Source organism: Larimichthys crocea, chromosome XV (genome assembly GCF_000972845.2).
Source record: "Larimichthys crocea isolate SSNF chromosome XV, L_crocea_2.0, whole genome shotgun sequence".
Lineage (NCBI taxonomy): Eukaryota > Metazoa > Chordata > Actinopteri > Sciaenidae > Larimichthys > Larimichthys crocea.
In genome coordinates, this window is record NC_040025.1 from 2,548,701 (window position 1) to 2,568,914 (window position 20,214).

Consider the following 20,214-nt stretch of genomic DNA (forward strand, 5'->3'; position numbering starts at 1 on the left):
GGTGAAGTGTATTCTGAGTACATGCTGCTTTTAGCTCCATATCGTGAATTACATCAGATCCTACTGGCCATGATTCAAAGTGACACCAGCCATTAACTCCACTTGTCTGCTTGTCTGTTCGTGTTTGCTTCAGTTTCAGCGGAGGTGTCGCTTCGTCAGCGCCTGAAAAATTCCTCGGGGGAGGAGGGAGCGTGTTGCTCTGACTACACCCCACATCAGTGGACCCTGCCTGGGCTGAAGGTGGCGAGCTGACCCCTCCTTCTCTTGCTGCCGTCCTGCTGGTCCTCTCTGTCTGGAGTCAAACCTCACCCTCCGTAGAGAGGAGGACTCTACAGCATAGCGCTCTCACTCAGGACCCTTGTCCTCCGCCCAACCTTTCTCCCTCCACCGCTCCAGCCTCTCCCTTTCTTAACCAGTGCAAGTGCCTTGTCACAGGATGTGTCTAATCTAGCCTCCCCAAACTTGCTGTTACATCTCTACTGTTACTACTATTCCAAATCTTGGAAACCCGAGTTGTCATAAGAAACCAACCAGTTTTTTGTCGGGGTGACAGAGAGTAAACACAGAGTCTGCCCCGACCTGAACTGAGCAGAACTGCACGGGACCCAGGAAGAGGTCAAAGCTCAGCTGTTTGTCCGCTCGTTGCCAGATATCATTCTGTTTGCTGTCCCTCCTTTACTGTCTTTGCTGTCATTCGAACTCAAACTTCAGACTGTTTTTGTTTTTTCTGCCTCTCCAGTGGTTATTAATGTGGCCGCTGAGTGATAGCAATGGCAGTTATGTAACTTGCTACAGGACCCTGAGGCACAGGGAGGGCAAGCAAGCCCTCCTCTGCAACACATTTTTGACATTATTTGTAGGTTTAAAAATGGTCCCACCTTTTTTTCTTTTTGTTTTGTCCATCTCTTTATTCAGCTTGTTTTCATTTTTCTTGGTGTTTTTGTTGATACTCTTGGTATCATGGTTGTGTGTAACATATGAGATGTTGATTTTTTTAAAATATATAAATATATATTTATAAAGAAGCATTATGATTGAAGAGATTAGAGGTCGACTGATAGTTGATTTTTAAAGGGTCGATAGACAAAGCCGATTAATCGTCCGATATCACCCGACCAAACCGGCCAAACCGATTAATCAGGTCGACCTCTAGAAGAGATCATGCTTAAGCACAATTGTCTAAGCAGCATCCCCAGCACTAACTTTGATTTACCCGTTCATAGTAGTTTGACAGGGAATGGGTGGAGAGGACTGCTGAAGTGGTGGTTGGAGTAGAGCTTGGCTGACCGTCTCATCTCAGCTTCGATTGACTGGCTGTCCTCGTTCATCAGCAGGTCTGATGTGTTTCAACATCTGTTGGAGGAGAGCATCGCAAGGAGACAAGGGAAAGGGGGCGATTACAGTGGGCCAGATGGCCATCTGCCCGAGATTGAAGAATAGATTTGTCTCCAAAAAGTAATTTAGAAGATAGTCATAATCCAGGCTTGATGATAGCGGGGCGCGTAAGCCGCTGTCGTTGATGTGATAAGGAAGACGGTGGTGCCGCAGAGCACCAAGCCCCCCTGCGCTGTCTGGCAGATTGTTTGCTATTTTTAGCCTCCAGGATCAGCACCAAAATATCCTATGCAAATACAAGTACAGATATGTTCGTGAAATCTGACCTTGTTCGTTTGAAATGTGATGATGTAATCATCCTTTTAGATTTAAAGAAAAGTCTCTCAGAAAAGGAAGATGATCATGTTTGTTAGGTCTACCTTTGTTTTTAACTCTAGGCATCACATAAACCATAAAATGAGTAACACTTGTTGGTGTTTGTGCCCAGACCATTCCTCTTTCTCCATCAACAGAAATGTTCGACTAACCAGGTCGAGGACAGTCACACGTTGGCCTCCTTGTTTCCCTCAGTTATAAATTGGCCAGTTTCTGCCACTGCAGCATGTGATTCTTAAGAAACCTGATTTAAAGAATAGCTACGTCCGATCAAAATGTACTGGAGGAATATATCTCAGTCACTGCACTGAAATAAATGTAATGTGATACTGTTGACCTTGTGGGATATATTAAAATAGATGAACAATATAACCTGCAGCAGTTGTATCATCCTGCCTGACGGCCCGAGTTCTGTCATTTAAAGACTTACAAGAGTCGTTTTATTAAGGTCTCAGCACATCAGTCGAAGCTTTGAAGCTTTGTCTGTCTAGTGATTTCAGTCCCTTGTCTGTCAGCGCAGAGAGTTTTCCCAGAGCGGATAAATTGTTGCCAAGGTATTTTAATGGTTGATTCTTTATGTGAATAAAAGCTATGATTTATGAAATGAGTGGCATTGGTGCCCTGTGTCAGAGAAGAAATACGCTGCACCACTTGAAGTCGTTCATTTGAATTTGAATGTTTGAATCCATCTGTTTTTGTTTTCCTTTTGTTCTTTTCCCATCTGGTTTTTGTTTCTGTGTTTTGGAACTATCTTGCGCTGTGCATAATTTTTATTGTATTTTACTCTATGGGTCAGATTTTTTTTTTTATGATATGGTGAAACATCAATACTTGAAAGTGTGAAACTGCTGAATCTTTGGCCTCAGGCTGTGTGTGGATGTCCATTGGCTGTGGAAGTATTTTTGGTAGTGCACTAGATTTTTGCCATCAGTGTTGTTTTCATTTTTCTTCTTCTTGTTTCATTTTTCTGAAATGTTTCAAATTGTATTTCTAATTGATTGTTTTATCCACCTTTTGCATTTTGTATTGTGTCTGAATTATTATTGTTGTTATTATTATCATCATTATTATTGGTGTAATTTCACCATGGATAAGTAAATTCTGGCTGTGAGTTGAACCGGCGTACATGGAGGTATGCAGTAGTAATATAATATTTTCTTTCTGCTTGTCCTCTTACATTTACTTGAACATGATGACATGAACGTCAGTGTCTTTTTTGTTTTGATTCCTTGCCCCTCTGTCGCTCGCTCACAGTATGCCTGAAGTGAGTAGTGGTGTATCAAGTGCTCCCATGTTGTTCAGCTGAGGTTTTCCTCTTCTTGCACTGGCTCTGCCCAGATGCCTTTTTTTTTTTTTTTTTTTGCTGTATAGGCTACAACTGCTGATGCGATGAGCTGCCAGCAATGGCACAAAAATGGTTTATTATCATATTGTTTAATAAAAATCTATGATGGCACTATGTAAAGTTACACATGAATGTTTGCTTGTTTCTGTTATGAAACCTGGAACAGAGACGAAGATTCTCTTTCATTCCAGTGTGACAGGTAAGCTTTTTGTATCCTGGACTGTCTTGCCTCCAGGTGCAGTCCTTGTAGTGCAGCAGAGGGCACAGGGCGGTGGGAGTTTGAATTGATTCTTTCTTGAATATTGCAAAATAAGCACGAGTTAACTAATAATAATATTGAAAAGACATTCCAGAAAAACACCAATCTCACCCGTGATGACAGATTTTTTCATGGCTGAAGTGGCCGGTAGAAATTGTGCTTTATAACTTGCAATAAAGTAAAACAGGAAGGGGGGCAAGAATTAATGAGTTTGAAAATAGTGCTCTTATTTTTATTATTATTGTTATTTTCAGTATTTTAACACATGAGCAGCATGACAGCTTGCATAAACCAGCTTTATGTAGCTGCTATCCACAAAGAAATTGGCTGTTTGTTCTGTTTAATTGAAGAGAAGAAGAGAAGGAAAATCACACAGACAGCTTCATAATAGGCTTATTTTTTTAAATGGCCCAGAGCAAAATGACGGCAACTAACAAAAAAGCTTGAGTTTAAATTTAAATGTTTTGCATGCAATATTTATTATTGTCTTTTTCATTTTACCTTTAATTTATTTAAAAAATAATCCTCAAGCCATTTTAAAACGATGACTCAGCCTCCCCCTGATCTGCTGGTTTATCATTGTTACTGGCAGTTTAAATGAGGTTTGAGGAAGTTGCACTTTTATTACGGGCACTTCTAAATGAATGTAAAAAGTTAATGTCATGGTCTTATCATCCGTGTATCATAAGTGACCTACTCGGAAATCCCCACAGCCCAACTCTTCCTTTATCTGACGCCACTAGCCTGGGAATAAATAAAGGCGGCTTCCTGTCAAGACGGAGGAGGTTTAGTCATACGTAGTGTATGTCTAGAGTTCAAACAAGGAGGAAATGACAAACAGCGGTCACTGAATGGTTGGACTGTTTTGCAACTCGTCCCTGAAACCAATGCTTCTTTTTTTTAATTTACATCCCAGCACATCAGGAACTGTGTGTTATTTGAGGGGGATTTACAGCACCTGCTGTTCTCACAGATTAAACCACCAACTGATGCTGCAGTAAATTTAGTTTTTAAGATGTTGAGGAAATGCATGAATATGACAAACCACAATCAAATGATATGAATCTTAATAATGAGGCTGTCATGGTCAAATGTTTGGTTATTTCCTAGAAGCATGATCTACCTCACTTTTTTATTATAGTTTTGTAAACAAAGGAATATCAAAACACACAAGTCAAATGTACAACGTATAAAGTTTGAGCTCCTCTTTGGCACAGTGGGATTCCATTAGGTTTCTTTCTTGGCAGGCCTTGTTTCACTAAAAACTTGATTATATGTTGTTCTTTAGCCAACCAAATATTTGCAAAGCAAAGCTCACATTTCATTATTAAAGGTCAGCGTGTTGTAACATCACTGTTTGGCTTCGATACGCCAACGCTCTAAGTCATCGCTGAATGTTCAGCAACAGATCGTACAGACATGCCCACATGTACCCACACATATCGTACCCAGTGTCCAAATATGACAACCAAATCAAAAACAAGATTTGAAACTACAGGTGTTGATTTAAGTGCAAAAGGTTTTGTGTCACTGAAACTATTTGGTTATTTACTACTGTTCATGTACAACTGTAACTGAGAAACAGTTAAAGCCTGCTGTGTGTGATTATAATTTAAAAATAATAATTCAAATCAGTATTACGGCATATGACACAATAACACAATATACTTGCATTCAGCCCTGTTGGCCTCTGCCACAGGGTCATTTTGAAACCACCACTGGGGGGTACTAAAGTCAGAAATGAAAACAATCTACACATAGTGTCTTTAACGTTTGTGGTTCTGTGGCAGGTTAATCTGAGGTGTTGATGTTGTGTTGCAATAAAAAATGTGCACTTGCCTAAAGTGGTTCAAATATTTAAAATAATACCAATGTGTCATATTATATACATTTAAAGTGAGGTCCAGTCACCTAAAGTACTGGTTGGCCTGGTAGTTGTGGTGGTAGTGAGGTTGGGGTTGACAGGTTCTCGAATACAGCGCATGTTTCCAGTGCTGAATACACACTGCAGTGGCCATAACACGACGACAATAAGCAGCACCATGAGCACTATGAAGAGCAACATCCTCTTCCAGTCTCCCAGGCGATCCAGAAAGCCAAAAGTCCGAGCCTGCGTCTGGATCGGAGAATCCAGTGTTTTGCTGGCCCCAATGTCAATGCAGATGCAGAAATTCGGGGGACTGTCAAGAGTTCCTGATCCAGTGTCATGCCTGGAACTTTTGTAGCATAGCTTCTCCCCCTCCAGCCACACCGGCTCTTCCTGCTGCTGGTGGCTGGGCAACTTACAAAGAACCTCACGGCTGGTGGTCAGGGCTGGGGGTCCCTCCTCAGGCAGTGTGGTCGGATGACGGCAGAAGGGGCAATAGAGGCAAGTGCTGCCGCTGTTACTGTCCTGATCAGCCTGTGAGAAGGCCATGAGGCGGGAGAGACACTCTAGGCAGAAGGTGTGGGTGCACTCCAGCAGCTTGGGTGTTTTGAAGACATTATCGTAGGTGTTGTAGCAGATGGAGCACTCTGGCTGGCTTATGACTGACACCTTCTTGTGCACCTCTCCAGCAGTGTCCTGGGAGGCGACCTGCATGTGCCAAATCTGATGTGACTGTTCCATCTTCAGAAATATGAGGCCACTCTCTCCTTGTGGAGTCTCCTCTAGACTCTCTGGTCTTTTCCTCTCCTCTTATTGATCTGTCCTTAACTTCTGCATAAGAGAATGAATGAAAAGTAGAAATTAGTTTTCATATTTCAGAATCATGAAAACTGTGCAAGCAAGTGCAAACTATTTTTCATGTACAACTATAATCCCAACAGGATTTCAGTCAATCAGTGCATATTTTATTCAGCCCCTTTAAATGCTGAACTTTGAATGATTTTTACCCTCAGGCAGAGGGCACATAATATTATTATAAAGCTGACAGGATTTTGGTCAGTCAAAGAGTAATTAAATCGCTGGTGTGATGCAAAATGGGTCAAATGTTTGAGAGCGCTGTTGTGGATTTACTCAAGCAACAGTAACAAAACCAAACAAGTGAGTCAGTTAAGTGACATGCCCAAGCAGGAATAGAAAAAGTCAATAGTGTGTGGGATGTTCAGGTGCAGTAAGTATTATTGTTCAGATGGACTCTGGAACACAATAAAAGACTTTCTAGTCAGTTGCATTTTAATTGTGGCCGAGTCTTTAACATGAAAGTTATATTCAAGACCCTAAATTAAACCATCAAATTAAAAATTCTAAACCTTTTACTGACCAAGAATAAAATCCCCGGTTAGAGTTTGGTGCTTGCTCAGTGAATAAATCTGTCCTGATAAATGTGAAAACTTGGTGACAGTGGGTGTTTTCTGCTTAACCAATGACCTGAGCATGGATGAAAGACGCATTCTTTGCATTGCTTCTCTCTTTAGCGCTTATCTCCTTTTTCAAATATTTCTATATCAATGGGAAAACTACAGAATGTGTTATGTAACCAACGCTTAAGCAAGTAAACTGTACACTGGCATGTGAGTCCTATCTGGCCAGATATTTTAAGCTATGGCATTCTTTGCTCATGTTGGTTTTTAACCCTTGAACACCTCATGGAGACCCAATTGTTTTCAAGGTTTCGGTTGTGTGATATTTTTACATTAGCACATTCTTTTTGAAAATGAAAAAAAATGCAATCTGTTGACACACTCATAGTCATACTGCTTTGGTAGCTACCCCCATGACAGCACTGCATAGTGCTGCATAGCATCCTGTGGGCTAAGCAGTGGATGAATAGCAATGGCTTTCTGAATAGAGCTGAATTATCAGTAAAAGAACGAACAAGCTGACCCCTGAAAATACTAGAATATTCTAAATATCTTATACATGTCACTCAAATAAGAACATATCTGTGCTACCTGCTATAACTTCCTTGTGCCGTTTGCAGGTATTAAAAAGAGTTGAGTATTTTAAAGTTCACTGGGACGTTTGTGTCTAAGTGTACACCAGCTGGTACAGGGAGTGCTTCGGCTCTTCTCGCATCGAGCTGCTGATGAAAGATTGTTTTGGGTGTGTTACAGCATGTAGCCATACCTGGAAGAACATCAGGGATGAACACAGGCTGCTTTGTTAATGTGACTTTTTCAGCATGTGTGTTCAAATATAAACTTTACAGAGGCTAATAGATTTTGGGTCACTGTAGGTCACCTGGACCAGGCTTTGATACTATAAAGTCTGCATGACTCTGGGCTATGAGGACCAAATGTTACATGCTCATAACCTGCCTGCTGGTGCTGTGGGTTGGCTATTAAAGGCCCCTGATGTGAAGGAGACTGTGTGTGTGCTAGGGATGAAGGATGGTCAGAGCACAGGTGTTCTCCTCTCTGTGCCCTCAGGGCTGGTCCTGCCCCAGTACTCCCATCTACACAAAGTCCCTGCTTGTTCTCCGCCTAATCGCACCATCTACCCTTGAAATTCCTGCACTACCAACCCTCTCTCTCTTCGTCCCTGCTGAATTCAAACATGCTTTAGTAGGATGAGGACAGATTTTCCTGTATAATTACACCTGTCTTATCAAGTTAAAGCCCCCCCCCACCCAATCACAGATCAAGACTCAAATTCTGTTATTGGGTGTGATCATTTGCTGGAGCTTCTTGCACAAGCATCCAGGTAAAATTAAACTCACCATGATGGAGAGTTTTTATTGACCCCACCTCAATAAGACAATACGTGCAGTCATGGGATGTGCAACTGACTGAAAAATTCAAGGAAGTCCTTCAAGCATTCAAATATTTACACGTCTCATTTTCACTGCTACAGTTTGCACAGTGAGACTTTGAATAAATGGCTAGACAAATGGAAGCAAAATCAATAAACATCTGCAATAATCATCATAAAATGGAGCAGGCTATAACAATTTGTGTCGATTGTGTCTTCTAACAGATGCAGTTTAAATGTGCCACTTAACTTTTTCACTTTGTTTGAGAACTGCATGGTAATTTTGTTCAAATGAAGTCATTTGTATTCCAACAGTCAGAGATCACTTTGACTTGGCAGATTCATAGTATTGGCAGAGCTAGTATTTACACACACACAAAGTGTTCAGTTTCAGGCCCTTAAATGTTCGTAGATTAAATTAGGTTCATCAGTATTTGCGTTGCATCATTCACAGGTCATAGAGATCAAGCTCAAAGTCTTTAAAACTGTTTCCCCGGGCTACTTTACCTGTAGAATGAGCACTAAGTAAATATCAACCAACCCAGAACAGAACAATACAGGTTCGTATTGTTAGTGAGGTAAAAGCCTCAGGCTGTACTTTGTTGTACTCCTAATGATCCCTTGAACAGTCTTCAGCAAAATATCAGATTATATGTAACATAGTTGTTCATGAAACCATCAAAAAGACAATGTGTTTGCAGCACCTTTGTTTCACAGTGTCATGATAAATCTAAATATGAACTTTGTTAAAGGTTCGCAGTTTTTAATCTGCTGGTTGGTCAGACGGAAAAAGCCTGCCTATATTATTTACAAATGCAAAAATCTGCTGTCCACATCACGCTCTGACAGTCTTTCACATATTCCAGAAAGAAGTGATACTGCAATGGGAAGATTGAATTATACATTTGTGAAATATGTCCTTTAGTTTTAAAGAATTGATACTCTTGGTATGAGACTTGTCATATCTCATATCTTGTGTAAACAGAATTTGGTTACAAATCTAGATTCAGTTTCTTAAAGGGACACTGTAAGTTTGAGAATGCTCCCCTGCTCACACTGAACACACTCTGGAGTTTTGATGCTACAGCCGCATTTGGTCTGCTATGATCACCAGCTTTGAGTGGCTCATGTTTGTAAAGTTTAGCAAGGTTAAGTTGACTTGAATTCTTTAAGCTACTTGTAATACCATAAGAATATATTTTGGTGTTTCTCATTATCCAGTAGTTATGGCAAATAGGAGAAGGCCTAATTGTCTATTTGCTGCCTTTTTACACAACAACAGGTTGTTTTAAAGTGAGATATGAAAGCACATTGAAGCATTGCTGTCATATTTATAAAAATACTGTCCAGGTACAGGAAAGGTAATCCATATGGCTCTGGGACCAAACTGAAGGGTCATAGACTGAACATGTGAGTCAAATATTAACTCAGAATAAGTCATGGCTGACCCCAAAATAATAACATGGGGGAGGTCCTTTAATTGTCTTTGAGCTTCAGTTTAAGGCCCCTCGACAGTGGCACGTGTTTTTCCTTACATGTCCCACTGACCTATCACAATACAAATAACATAGCTCGTCTGTCACAAGACGTATTTTGTTTGTCAGTCAAATTCAAACCTGCCTTTAAAGCTTAGCGTAAAATGCTGCACTTATCCCTGTTTTCCCCCTTTGTGTCACGCTCAGCTGTTTGCACCTTCAGCTGTATGTTCAGTTCAAACATCATGCACGATGCTGCCCTACCTGTTCTCAGTTTGAAACGTACATGAAACTCGATCTACCTGCTGTTTGAACTGGGAGCAGGAGGTGGAGGTGGAGGAGGGGGGGAGACTGCTGCAGACAGTTTAACTGAATCTGAGGCAGGCTGAGGCAAAAAAAAAAAAAAAAAACAGAGCTCAGCATGTATAGATAGCACATGTGTACACACAGAGACAATGCAGGAAACTGTATAAAGACACTTGAGAACTGAATACAAGGGAAAACTACTCATGAAATGTGACTGGGTGCAGCTGCCTTATGATGGATCTAACCCAACTCCACTGTCACATTTATATGCAACTCAATAAAAGTTAAATACCTCATTTTTACAGATCAATCCAACAGCCTAGAGTTAAGTTTTCTTTGTTTTTGGTTCAAAGAAAAACACTCACAGTTCAGCAGTTTTTGGGGAGTTTAAAGGAGTTTCACCTTACTTTAGAGAAAATGCTAAACTAATTGCAGTGAAAGGTTTTAAAGCCTTGCATTATCACAACTGTAACCTATAAATAGGCTTGGAAAGCATGAGGAATATTTAGAGCAAAGGTTCAGTTTACCTGTTGACTGGAGATGATGTCAGATGATCCTCTTTATCTCTCAGGCTCGGGCTCACTCCCTTTACACTGGAAAATGCATTTTTCTGTAGTCAAAGTCAGCTGACTACTGAGATGCAAGCAGGGAGTTCACGGCTTTAATTGCACCTCTGCCCGGGCTAAGGTCCTCCTCTGTACTGGTCTGAATAGTGTGCTGGAGTCACAGGTGTGTTTGTGTGTGTAAGTGGGTGTGTGCTAAGAGGCTGTGTAATAGCTTTGCTGTGTCAGTGTCCTCCTTGCTCTGTGTCCGTTGGCTAGTATCACGTACCCTGCTCTGTCAGCTCCCTTTTTATGCAAATGTGCTTACCTAGTGAGTGTGTGTGTTGGGTGGGGTAGGTTGGTGGGGGGGGGGGGTAATACACAGTCTTGGCCTCCTCTTACCACTTCTCCCTGCTTCTATACATTTGTCTTACTCTCTCTACCTGTCATCATTGTCTCACCATCCTCGCAATCATGCACACACAATGTAAATACCCCTCACCTCCAGCCCAATATACAAACACAGACAGTGTAATAAATCCTTCAGCTGTCAGCCACATTTGTTTTTTTTGTCAACAGTATCTCATGTGTGCATTTAAAAAAAAAAATGTTTCAGGCTGTACCTTTTTTTTTTCACCCCCTCAGAATGACGAAATGCAAACTGACAGCCGAAGTGGTGTAACACCACTGTGCTGGATATTAAGCACAAAAAACACACAGCCAGTACATATAAAGGATTCATTTCCATTTAGGCAGTGATAAGGTAACAGGTGGCGATACAGGACAGTCTTCCCACTGTAGCACTGCTCTATGAATAGACTGTTGTTCCACTTCCTTACGGGCATACATGTGTTGGTCAGCATGACACATCAGCTTGAGCAGGATTGTTCTCGGGATTGTAACCTTTTAATGCCTGTCTATTAAAAAAACTTTCCCAGCTACACCAGGCCAACTCTTTTGTGAAGACTAAAATGATGTCATATTTGGTCTTATTTGGCAGAAAAGAGCATTTTCCTTATATTTTTTCCTTATAGACTTTTATAAACATTCATCCAATATTTAATTCAGGAAATAAACATAAAAATAACAAATGTACATCCATCAGGGAAGGGCTTCTGCTCATTAAGATGACTTGAAGGATGTGTGTTAGACTTTCTATTTGATTACTCATTTTATTTTATGGTAATGACTAATGGCTCTGGCCCATTAGCAATAGCATGTCTGTGCAGTAACAGCTGCCTAACTGACTCAGTTATTTAGTAACCCAAACACAAATACTGCCCTATCATATCAGCAAAGTAATTTATTGGGCGTTGAGTTGTGAGTGCTTTGAGGAAGGAGAAGGAATACAATCAAAAGCCATTTTATTTCCCTTCCCGGAATCCATGAATTTGAGTTTATAATAAATATGTCAAAGATTTAGTGGGTGGCTGGATGGAGCAATGAGCTATGGTTAGTTATTTTATGGGACAGAGGGTAGGGTGAAGCTGCTGCTGAGGTTGAGGAGAGTTACATGTGAGCAGGGAAGCTATAAAATGACACAATGTTGACCCTCTCTCTGCTCGGCCCACATTTATTCCATTACTCGAGAGCAAAATAACATTTTCGCCAAGCCACCAAGGGCTGAATCTGTGTTCTTGCATTTTTTAGAATAAAAACACATAGGGTAACATTGTTACACCTGGGGCAGCTACTTGGAATGAGCGGGGTGCGCGTACACTGGCCTGATAATATCGGCCTTGTGTTTAGTGTAATATTCAGTAACGTTCAGTTCGTGTTGTCCACCACTGATATGATGTTTTTTGATTGGTCAGATTTCCAAGAACTGATCAGGACACATGATTCCAAGTGAACATGCATTTTTTTTATCATGCTTATGCTAATGATGGTTATTATTATCAAAAATTGTAGTTTTAGACAGAGGATGAATAATACTGACTTTGGTGGTTATCCGCTGACTTTTTATTTAGCCCCATCATATTTATATATAGTTTATATTTATATACTGTATTTTGTGTACAATATCCTAACAACTATTGGATGGATTCTCATAATATGCATCATACAAGGAGGGGAAATAATATTGATGTAAATTTGCAGATCCTGTGACCTTTTCCATAGCATTGTCACTCAATTTGTCCAATCCTTGACCAAACAGGCCTACCTGCAACATTAATGACCCATGAGCCTCATGCATGAGCCTTAGCAGTCCCTGCTAACATATGAACAAATGCATGAATGAATCTGAAAGGTTTTTACAGACTCCCTGGTGGCAGAGTACCATGAACACCTGTTTGAGAATCACTGCCCTAAAGATGAATGTGACATGTGACTTTCCCTCTAGTGCCACTACAACCTCTTTTTTTTTCACATATGAGCCTTTTCCACAATAAGTTGAGAATTATTGCTTATCTGCTTTTCATGAACCATGGCCCAAAGATGCATCCTTATGTATTAAGCTCTTCTTTCACTGTTTCTCCAGTATCAACTTGAGGGTAACATTCTTTATCTTATGATTTGCGCATGAGTTCGCATGAGAGTTAGAGAATTTGACTGGATATATGAGAGCAAAGAGAGAGGTTATTGACGTAAGGTCAAAGGTCACCAGGTTGAGGGGAACAAGGCACATGCTCTTATGTTGTATAGGTCTTTGACCACTCAGTCAAACATTTACTGTGGGCACCACTATATTAGAATTGTTTTTATTTATCACGTTTCATTAAAAAACTGCCATAATGTTGATTGTTATTTGCAATAATAAAAAATCGTATAGAATCATTGCATTGTATAGTTATTTTCAATGTCCTTTTCAGTAGATGACATACTGTATATTCAAATTCTCATCTCTAATGTAAATGGTAAATGGTAAATGGACTGTACTTATATAGCTCTTTTCTGGTCTTCCAACCACTCAAAGCGCTTTACAGTACGTATTTCATTCACCCATTCACACACATTCATACACTGATGGCATTGGCTGCCATGCAAGGTGTCAACTGCTCATCAGTTTGAAGAGCGAACCATTCATACACATTCACACACCGACCTGCCCTACCTCCGAGGCTGTTAATTTACAGCCTCCGAGGCTGTTGCTCGGAGGTAGTAAATTAGTAAATGTTAAACATTTACTATTAGTAAATGTCTTTATTAATAGATTTTATATAGCATTTTAGATTTACATCCTGGATACGTGACATAATATAACAATACAAGAGGGAAGCATGACATTTATGATGCAATGCTTAGATGAGTCCACAGTGGACATTTGATACAGGGATTCTGGGAAGGTGATGAAGAAACAAGACTCCTCAAGGTGTGTTTCCACCCTCCACCACCCACCTGCTTCTCTGCAACTCAGTGTCACACCAGTTTTTTTTTTCCATTGTGAACGTCTTTATGTGACTTTTGAAAGGTTGCATGGAAGACCTGGTTTCCTGGATCAAGTGCTCAGCATGTTTACACTTCCTGTCTGCCCGCTTTTCTTTACTGTCAACAAGTGAGATGCCGGATTTGAGAGAAGGTCACTGTTTAACTTACCGTAAATAAGAGGTGATGCTAAGGTGATATGTGAGTTTTGGAGTAAATGAGATATTTTTTCACTCTCTTTTTCACAAAGATCGGTGTAATCCTTCATTTCTTTGTTTATATGTGAGCCTCCATAGGTGAGATGATGACCCTAATAAAATAACCCTAATAAATTGCACTACAAACACTCTACATTAAGTTTTGGTCCAGTCACCTCTTTCTCGGACGGAGGTCTTATCTAGGTCTGATGGGTGAGGTTCAAGACAAACACAAGAACTAATGATTTATCATAATATGTTGTCTGGTACGGTTTACTGCAAACCACTTTAGGTCATTTATTTATCTTTATGGTCTGACTGTGAAACAGTCACATTCTTTTTCAGATAAACTCTGGCCTTAATTACAGTGCTCTGTGTTTTCTTGCCAAGCAATGTATTGAGAATGGGGAAATATCCACCTATTATTCACAATGCTCCTTATCAGAGTCACATTATCGTTTAGAATTCAATAAGCTAAGAGCAGGTTAAAAGTTTACAAAAGGTTAGCACAGTTCTCAGAACAGCTTTCCAAAGAGATCCACTCAAGCAACAGTATAATTATATTTATGCTGGGTCTGTTTTATACACAAAAGCATACTGAATAAGGATAGGTTTGTGTTATTTCAAGTCTTTCTTAAAACACCACTCACATGCCCATATGTACACTCAACATTTACTGGCCCCTGCGTTCATTTCTCGTGTTCATAAAGAGTTCCTTTAACGCTATTGTAGTATAAGGGGGGAAAATTCCACAGTTATCTTTCTGTGTGAAAATACTTTCTAAAGGTCAGCTGAAGTTATTTTGAGGCTTCAGCAGTCAGTGTCTTTTCAGTAATAAATTCCTTCTTTTTGTTACATTCTTTCCTCCGTACCTCTACAAGGAAATGCTGTCCAGGGAAACTGGGAGGGAGGACATTTTATATAAAAAGACTCAATGGGAAAATACCATAATATCATGCTGCTGAAGCCTGATATTAGCTTTGACTAAAGTTCAAAATGGATTTTTACGACAAGAATGGAGAGAAGAATTGTTTTAAGACATACAACCCAATCTCCACAAAAGCTGGCACACTGTGTAAAATGTAAAAAGTAACAAAATGTGACGATGTGCAAATTATTAATACCCCATATTTAATTGATTGAAAATATTTGTTGCCTAATGAAACGCAAAATACAATAATAAGACCTGAACTGTTCTCAAACAAGAATGGGAAAATATTTTAGGCATTGGTCTCCTCAGTTACCAGATAAAAAAGAGGTGATGAACAGACTAGTAAACATGACCCTGACTGAAGTTTTTTGAAATATGTTACATTTTCCAAAAACAATAAACCCTCTCTGTTTCAACATTTTAGAAGTTGTCTTTGTATTCCACTATTTTGCCTATCATCACATCTTTATTTCTAAATTGTATTGTATTATTTTGCGGCCTGGCAACTGGAAAATGGAATGTATGTGAATCCATCCTTTAAAGCACTTTTTAAAAATCGATTTCAACTGAGCAAGGAGACATGGCGATAGGTGGTGAATGTGAATTACCCACTGGGTAAAGTGTGAAACTGCCCCAGGTCTCCGTAGCCTTGGGGTCCCCCTGAAGGCACCACAGGCAATAATTAGCTTGTGGTCATGTGATTATTTTAATTTTGTATGAGATATGCACCACTAAAGCTCAGTTTAAAATGAGGTGATGAGGCTTTAAAGGGGCTCTCTCCTAATCTTAAAGGAGTAGTGTAGGATTTAGTCACATTGTACGGTATCAGTTCCTGATTGTAACCCCCTCACTTCACCTTCCTCCTGTAAAGGAGAAACGTTCGACTGTAAAACCAATAAAGATCTATCTAAAGCAAGAGTTTGATTTATCTGTTCTGGGATATTGTAGCAATATGTGGATACAAAAGGCTCATTCTTGGATAAGAAAAACATAATGAGTCATATTTTCACTAAAGAAAACATTAATAGTTATTATAATAGAATAGAATATTATATACACACTGGACCTTTAAGCCTCTTGAAGACGGTTCCATGTCAAAAGTTTTAATACCTTTTTTTTCTCAGTTGATATTGTGGTTCATACTGCTAAAGGCAAGGTTATAGTTTACAGCTACAGGACATAGTGTACTGGTTGCTTGCAGTACACCCATGCAATGTACCTAATAAGTAAGACAACAGGGTACACAGAGTGCACAGTGCAAAGACAGTGGGAGGAATGTGTGGGGGTGAACAGCTAAAGGCAAAAGGCAAAAAGTAACCCAGCCTCCCAGTCTCCCTCTCTGGCTGTATTAGTAGTAACAGTAAATTTATGCACTTTTGAAGAGCAGTTAACACTAACTCAGACAAACGATGCACGAGAAGCAATACAACAACATAACTTAAAATTAAGAACTTGACCAACAACTGAATGCGAAGCTAGAAAAGCTAAACAAATGGACGACAAGGAAGTGTCTTCTCTTCCATCTCACTTTTCAACATTTTTCTCTCCGAAGACTTTATTATCTTACATTGCCTGAAACTCTTCTTACAATTCATATTTCCTCAAAATGTAAAGCTCTTTTGTTGTTTTGTTTTTGTTTCGTCATTCTACTTTCCACTGTATACATGATAACACTGTTGCATGTACACTGTTCAATGCGATTTTTGATTTTGAGTTTTTCCTTATTCAAGAGTAGTCAAGTCAGTTTTATTTATACAGCACGTTTGATGTGGCAGACGTGGACTGTGCTTCAAAAAAAAAAGAAAACAAAAGGAAAAAAAGGCAAAGATCATACATGATAAAAACATAGGATGATAAGAACATATGAGATAAGAAGGTTTTACATACATAAAAACATTTAAGATAAACATACGAAAACATAAGAAGGCATTATAATAAAAAGAGATTAAGATATGAAGGAAGTTTGACCGTTAACCACACACTTTAAACCTTCAAAACTGAAAGCTAGTACCAAAAAAAAAGGTTTTAGTCTCATTTTTAAAGATGTAGCATAAGTTCATATTTTAGAGAATTTCAGCAGGCAGGACTGTAATGACTGGAGGCACCATAAACTGTACTGTACTGCAGGTGGGTGCTTGTTCATGCAGAGCTCTGTTGTGAATTCCTTCTGTGCTGCCCGGGGGATGCTGCTCCCAGTGGGCCAAGACACAATTTAGACCCAACGTGACTCCCCCGATTAGATTGAGTGACTCCAGGTGAGTTTACCAAGATCTCAGTTCATGCCTGCAGGCTCAGCTCCTTCATGTTCCACTGACACTGTGAGTTTTCCTTACCTTATTGTTTGAGTTGATTTATATCTTGAATAGTTTATATTTGTGATTAATTATTACTTTAGGCTATTTGTTTGTTTAGCTATAAAATTAAACCATGAATTTGGTTCTGCAGATATCAGATATGCTTTTTATGAGGCTCTTAAATGGCACACTGTCCTTTTACTGGCATCCTTTCAAACTTAAAAAATCTGTTTTTGAAAAGGGTTTTGAAAAAACCTTTGAGTGGAGCTGGTGAAAGGCCAAGTAGCCACACTGTACCCCACCTACAGAAGATGAAGTGATGTTTCATTGAGGAAAGCAGAAATGGATTGACAGTGGTCCAAGTGGAAATAGTCATTTGAATAATCAGCAGTTCAAGAACAATAGTGCAAAGATTCCAAAACATACATTAAACACTACAGCTTGTACCAATACGTCACAGCTTCCTTGTCAAGGTTAAATAATATGTTAGACTGTCACAGTCTGTCCCGGTCGATACTGTAAATGTAACAGTGTAACATTTCCACAGGGAGGTTTGCATGTTTCTACCTCAACAATGTGAGCTGGTCACATTCTGTGAGCACCAAAAGAACAAACCTCTGTACTCTGAAACAAATGTCAATGTCAGACTGGAGACCAACGTTAAAGTTGTAATCCAGCTTTTTTTTTTTAATTATTTGGTAGAAATTATGAAAATGTTTTCCACTAACCTGTTTTTTGATTTATTTGCCTTGATTTGAGTTGCTATAAGTTTATCGGCAGGACTTGTGTGATTTATCAAATCTCTCCTAATGGTATGCTCCAGTCATTTATCAAGGCAAGTGAAATGAAACCGTTTGTCTCTAAAGAGTAGATGTTGGCACATAGGAAATGTGTGTAAATTTGCATCAGGCCTCTCTGACAGTCTGCTGATATTCAATTTTTTACGGGGAACCAAGGTTTCAAAATGAAACTCGTATAAGGCTGCTCAGTACCTGTCTGTATTCACTGCAAAAAAATCAATGATCAAAACCCAGTTTAAACACACACACACACACAGAGGGAGAGATACAAGTAATAAGAAGTTTATTGTAACTATGCCCATAGCAGGAGATGTATCCACATGTGATTGTTAAATGCAAAGCATCAAGAACAATAAAACATAGAAAGAAGCAAGTCATGTTAGGAAAAGATTCATCTTCCACCCCACAAGGAAAAAGTCAGGATAAGACCAGCTTGTAAGGTCCCCCTTTATAGAAAATAATAAAGACGGTGTATTCAGATCAAATATTTTATTTGCCGGTGTTCATCTCCTCTTCTTTCCTGATTTAAAAAAAAAAATGCTGGTCCAGGATCAGTAATGTATGTACAGTGATTTAAAGGCTTTGCTTTATTTTATGGCCTGGGAAACTGACAGTCGATTGAATCATTTCTAAGACGTTCGGTGTAGAGTGTGATGGATTGGACAAGGGCAACAAAATATCAACTACATACATATTTTGTCTGAAATCATGACCATTAATTAAAACACTTGCTATGTCCCTTTGGGCATGCTAATGGCTCTGAAGCTACAGTGAGAGTGGAATGGAGAAACAGTAATGGAGGGGACATCCTCGTCTGTTGGAGCGGTAAAGCTGAGAAGGAGCAGAGATTAGAACATTACTCTTAACTGATGAAACAGTTTCATGATACAGTGCTCTAATCCATTGCACCTTGGACCAAAACTATATCTCCTAAGAGTTTAAAACTGGTATGACCGCTTTATTCAGTCAAAAGCTTTGTCTATATGCATAATTTACAGAAGCTTCCTCAATACTATTGGATAAAGCCGCCCTTGGATAAAGCCTGCCTGATCCAGGTGAATCAGAGTGGATACAACTTTCTAAATGTTTTGCTGATATTTTTGCAAAAGGTTTGTGATTATCAAGCAAACCTAATGGCCTGCAGCTGTTTATATCCTAACTCTTTCCATGGTTTTTGTGATGATTGCCTCAAGTGTGTCTTGTTCTTGCATATCTAACTTTGACAAGGATAGATTCTTGCAGTCTGGTAATACTTTCCAATCTCTCCGACATGTCTGTAGCTCTCAGCCACAACAAAAATCAAACTGCCACATATTTACAATCTATAGTTTAATTAAGGGCAAACTATTTTCTAAAACAGCTGGGAACGGTAGTCTTTGAACAAACGTTACTCAAAAAGAAGTAAGTAGTGCCTATGTTGAGGACTATTTCCAGCGACAGATTAATTCACACTGACAAGACCTGTCCTTCAAACTCAGCCTGACAAGTCTTAGTCCACAATGCTGACATGATGAAGTTCTTTTAGTCCAGTGGACTGAAAACTGAACTCTGCTGCACTCTCTGTCAGTGGAAGCATGTGGAGACAGTGCCCCCATGTGGTCATCATGGTCACACACTTGTATGATGTTGCTTGGATGCTCTTCTGTGTTATTAAATGGCACTCAGTACTTCAGAAGAACACGGAGCTTGCTCATGTGTCTGATTCCAACAGGCTGCACCAGTCAGATGTTTGTATGTTTGGTTCGAGCTGACCATGTATGGGGTTTTAATATCTGTAGGGGAAGTGGGAGCTGTATGCAGCCAGAGAGGAAGTTGTGCGCAAGAGGCTCAGAGTAGGGCAAAAGTAGAACCTGTTCTGCCAGAATGCTTGATCCTGCTCTGTGTCATGGGGCGTGTTGTTCAATCAATACAACAGTCCTCTGGAGGATTGAAGCCTCTGTGCAGATTTTCAAGTTGTTGTTTTTTTTAAGTTTCAAAACCCCAACCAGACATAAGTGAGGTGGAAGTCAGAGGTAAAGAGGTCTTTTACATAATGAGCTGGAGCAAGTTCATTTGCAGTGCAGTGAACATGTGGCAGAAATCCTGCAGATGTCATCTCATGACTTAAAAGAGCAAAACAAGACCTTTTTATCCAAAATACTGCTTGTCAGGTTACAGCCTCTCATCGCAGAGCAGGCTTGTATTTCTGTGAAAAGGCTAAAAATACACCCAGCAGTCAGTTTGGCCTTTTAAAAGGACAGGTTCCCAATTTTTTCAAGTCTGACTCAATACAGGTGCCCACATGAACAGTGAAACAGGTTTTACTTGCTGTAAT

At 39.7% G+C, this 20,214-nt stretch overlaps 2 protein-coding genes across 9 annotated transcripts in view; one reads left to right on the forward strand and one right to left on the reverse strand.

Moving 5' to 3' along the window:
* Positions 1–3,179, forward strand: part of ptpn11b (protein tyrosine phosphatase non-receptor type 11b) — a 38,460-nt gene extending 35,281 nt beyond the window's left edge. For all 5 annotated transcript variants that reach the window (XM_019270975.2, XM_027288542.1, XM_019270976.2 and 2 more), the window contains exon 16: positions 134–3,179. Coding sequence is in view for 3 of the 5 variants with exons in the window: in XM_027288542.1 (XP_027144343.1) it covers positions 134–203 (70 nt within the window). In the remaining 2 variants the exon portion in view is untranslated. The remainder of the gene's footprint in view (positions 1–133) is intronic.
* On the reverse strand, positions 3,054–10,597 carry rnf223 (ring finger protein 223). 4 transcript variants are annotated; one of them, XM_027288545.1, is made up of 3 exons: positions 10,298–10,597; positions 9,767–9,849; positions 3,054–6,012 (listed from the first exon to the last, which is right to left on the reverse strand). In XM_027288545.1, the coding sequence occupies exon 3, from the start codon at positions 5,920–5,922 to the stop codon at positions 5,206–5,208; it is 717 nt and encodes a 238-aa protein (XP_027144346.1). In that variant the 5' UTR covers positions 5,923–6,012; positions 9,767–9,849; positions 10,298–10,597; the 3' UTR covers positions 3,054–5,205. The 4 variants fall into 4 exon arrangements, with proteins under 4 accessions (XP_027144346.1, XP_019126523.2, XP_027144347.1 ...); XM_019270978.2 differs by having other exon boundaries at positions 9,751–9,849; XM_027288546.1 differs by lacking the exon at positions 9,767–9,849 and having other exon boundaries at positions 3,054–6,007.
* Between the last annotated feature and the right edge of the window lie 9,617 nt (positions 10,598–20,214).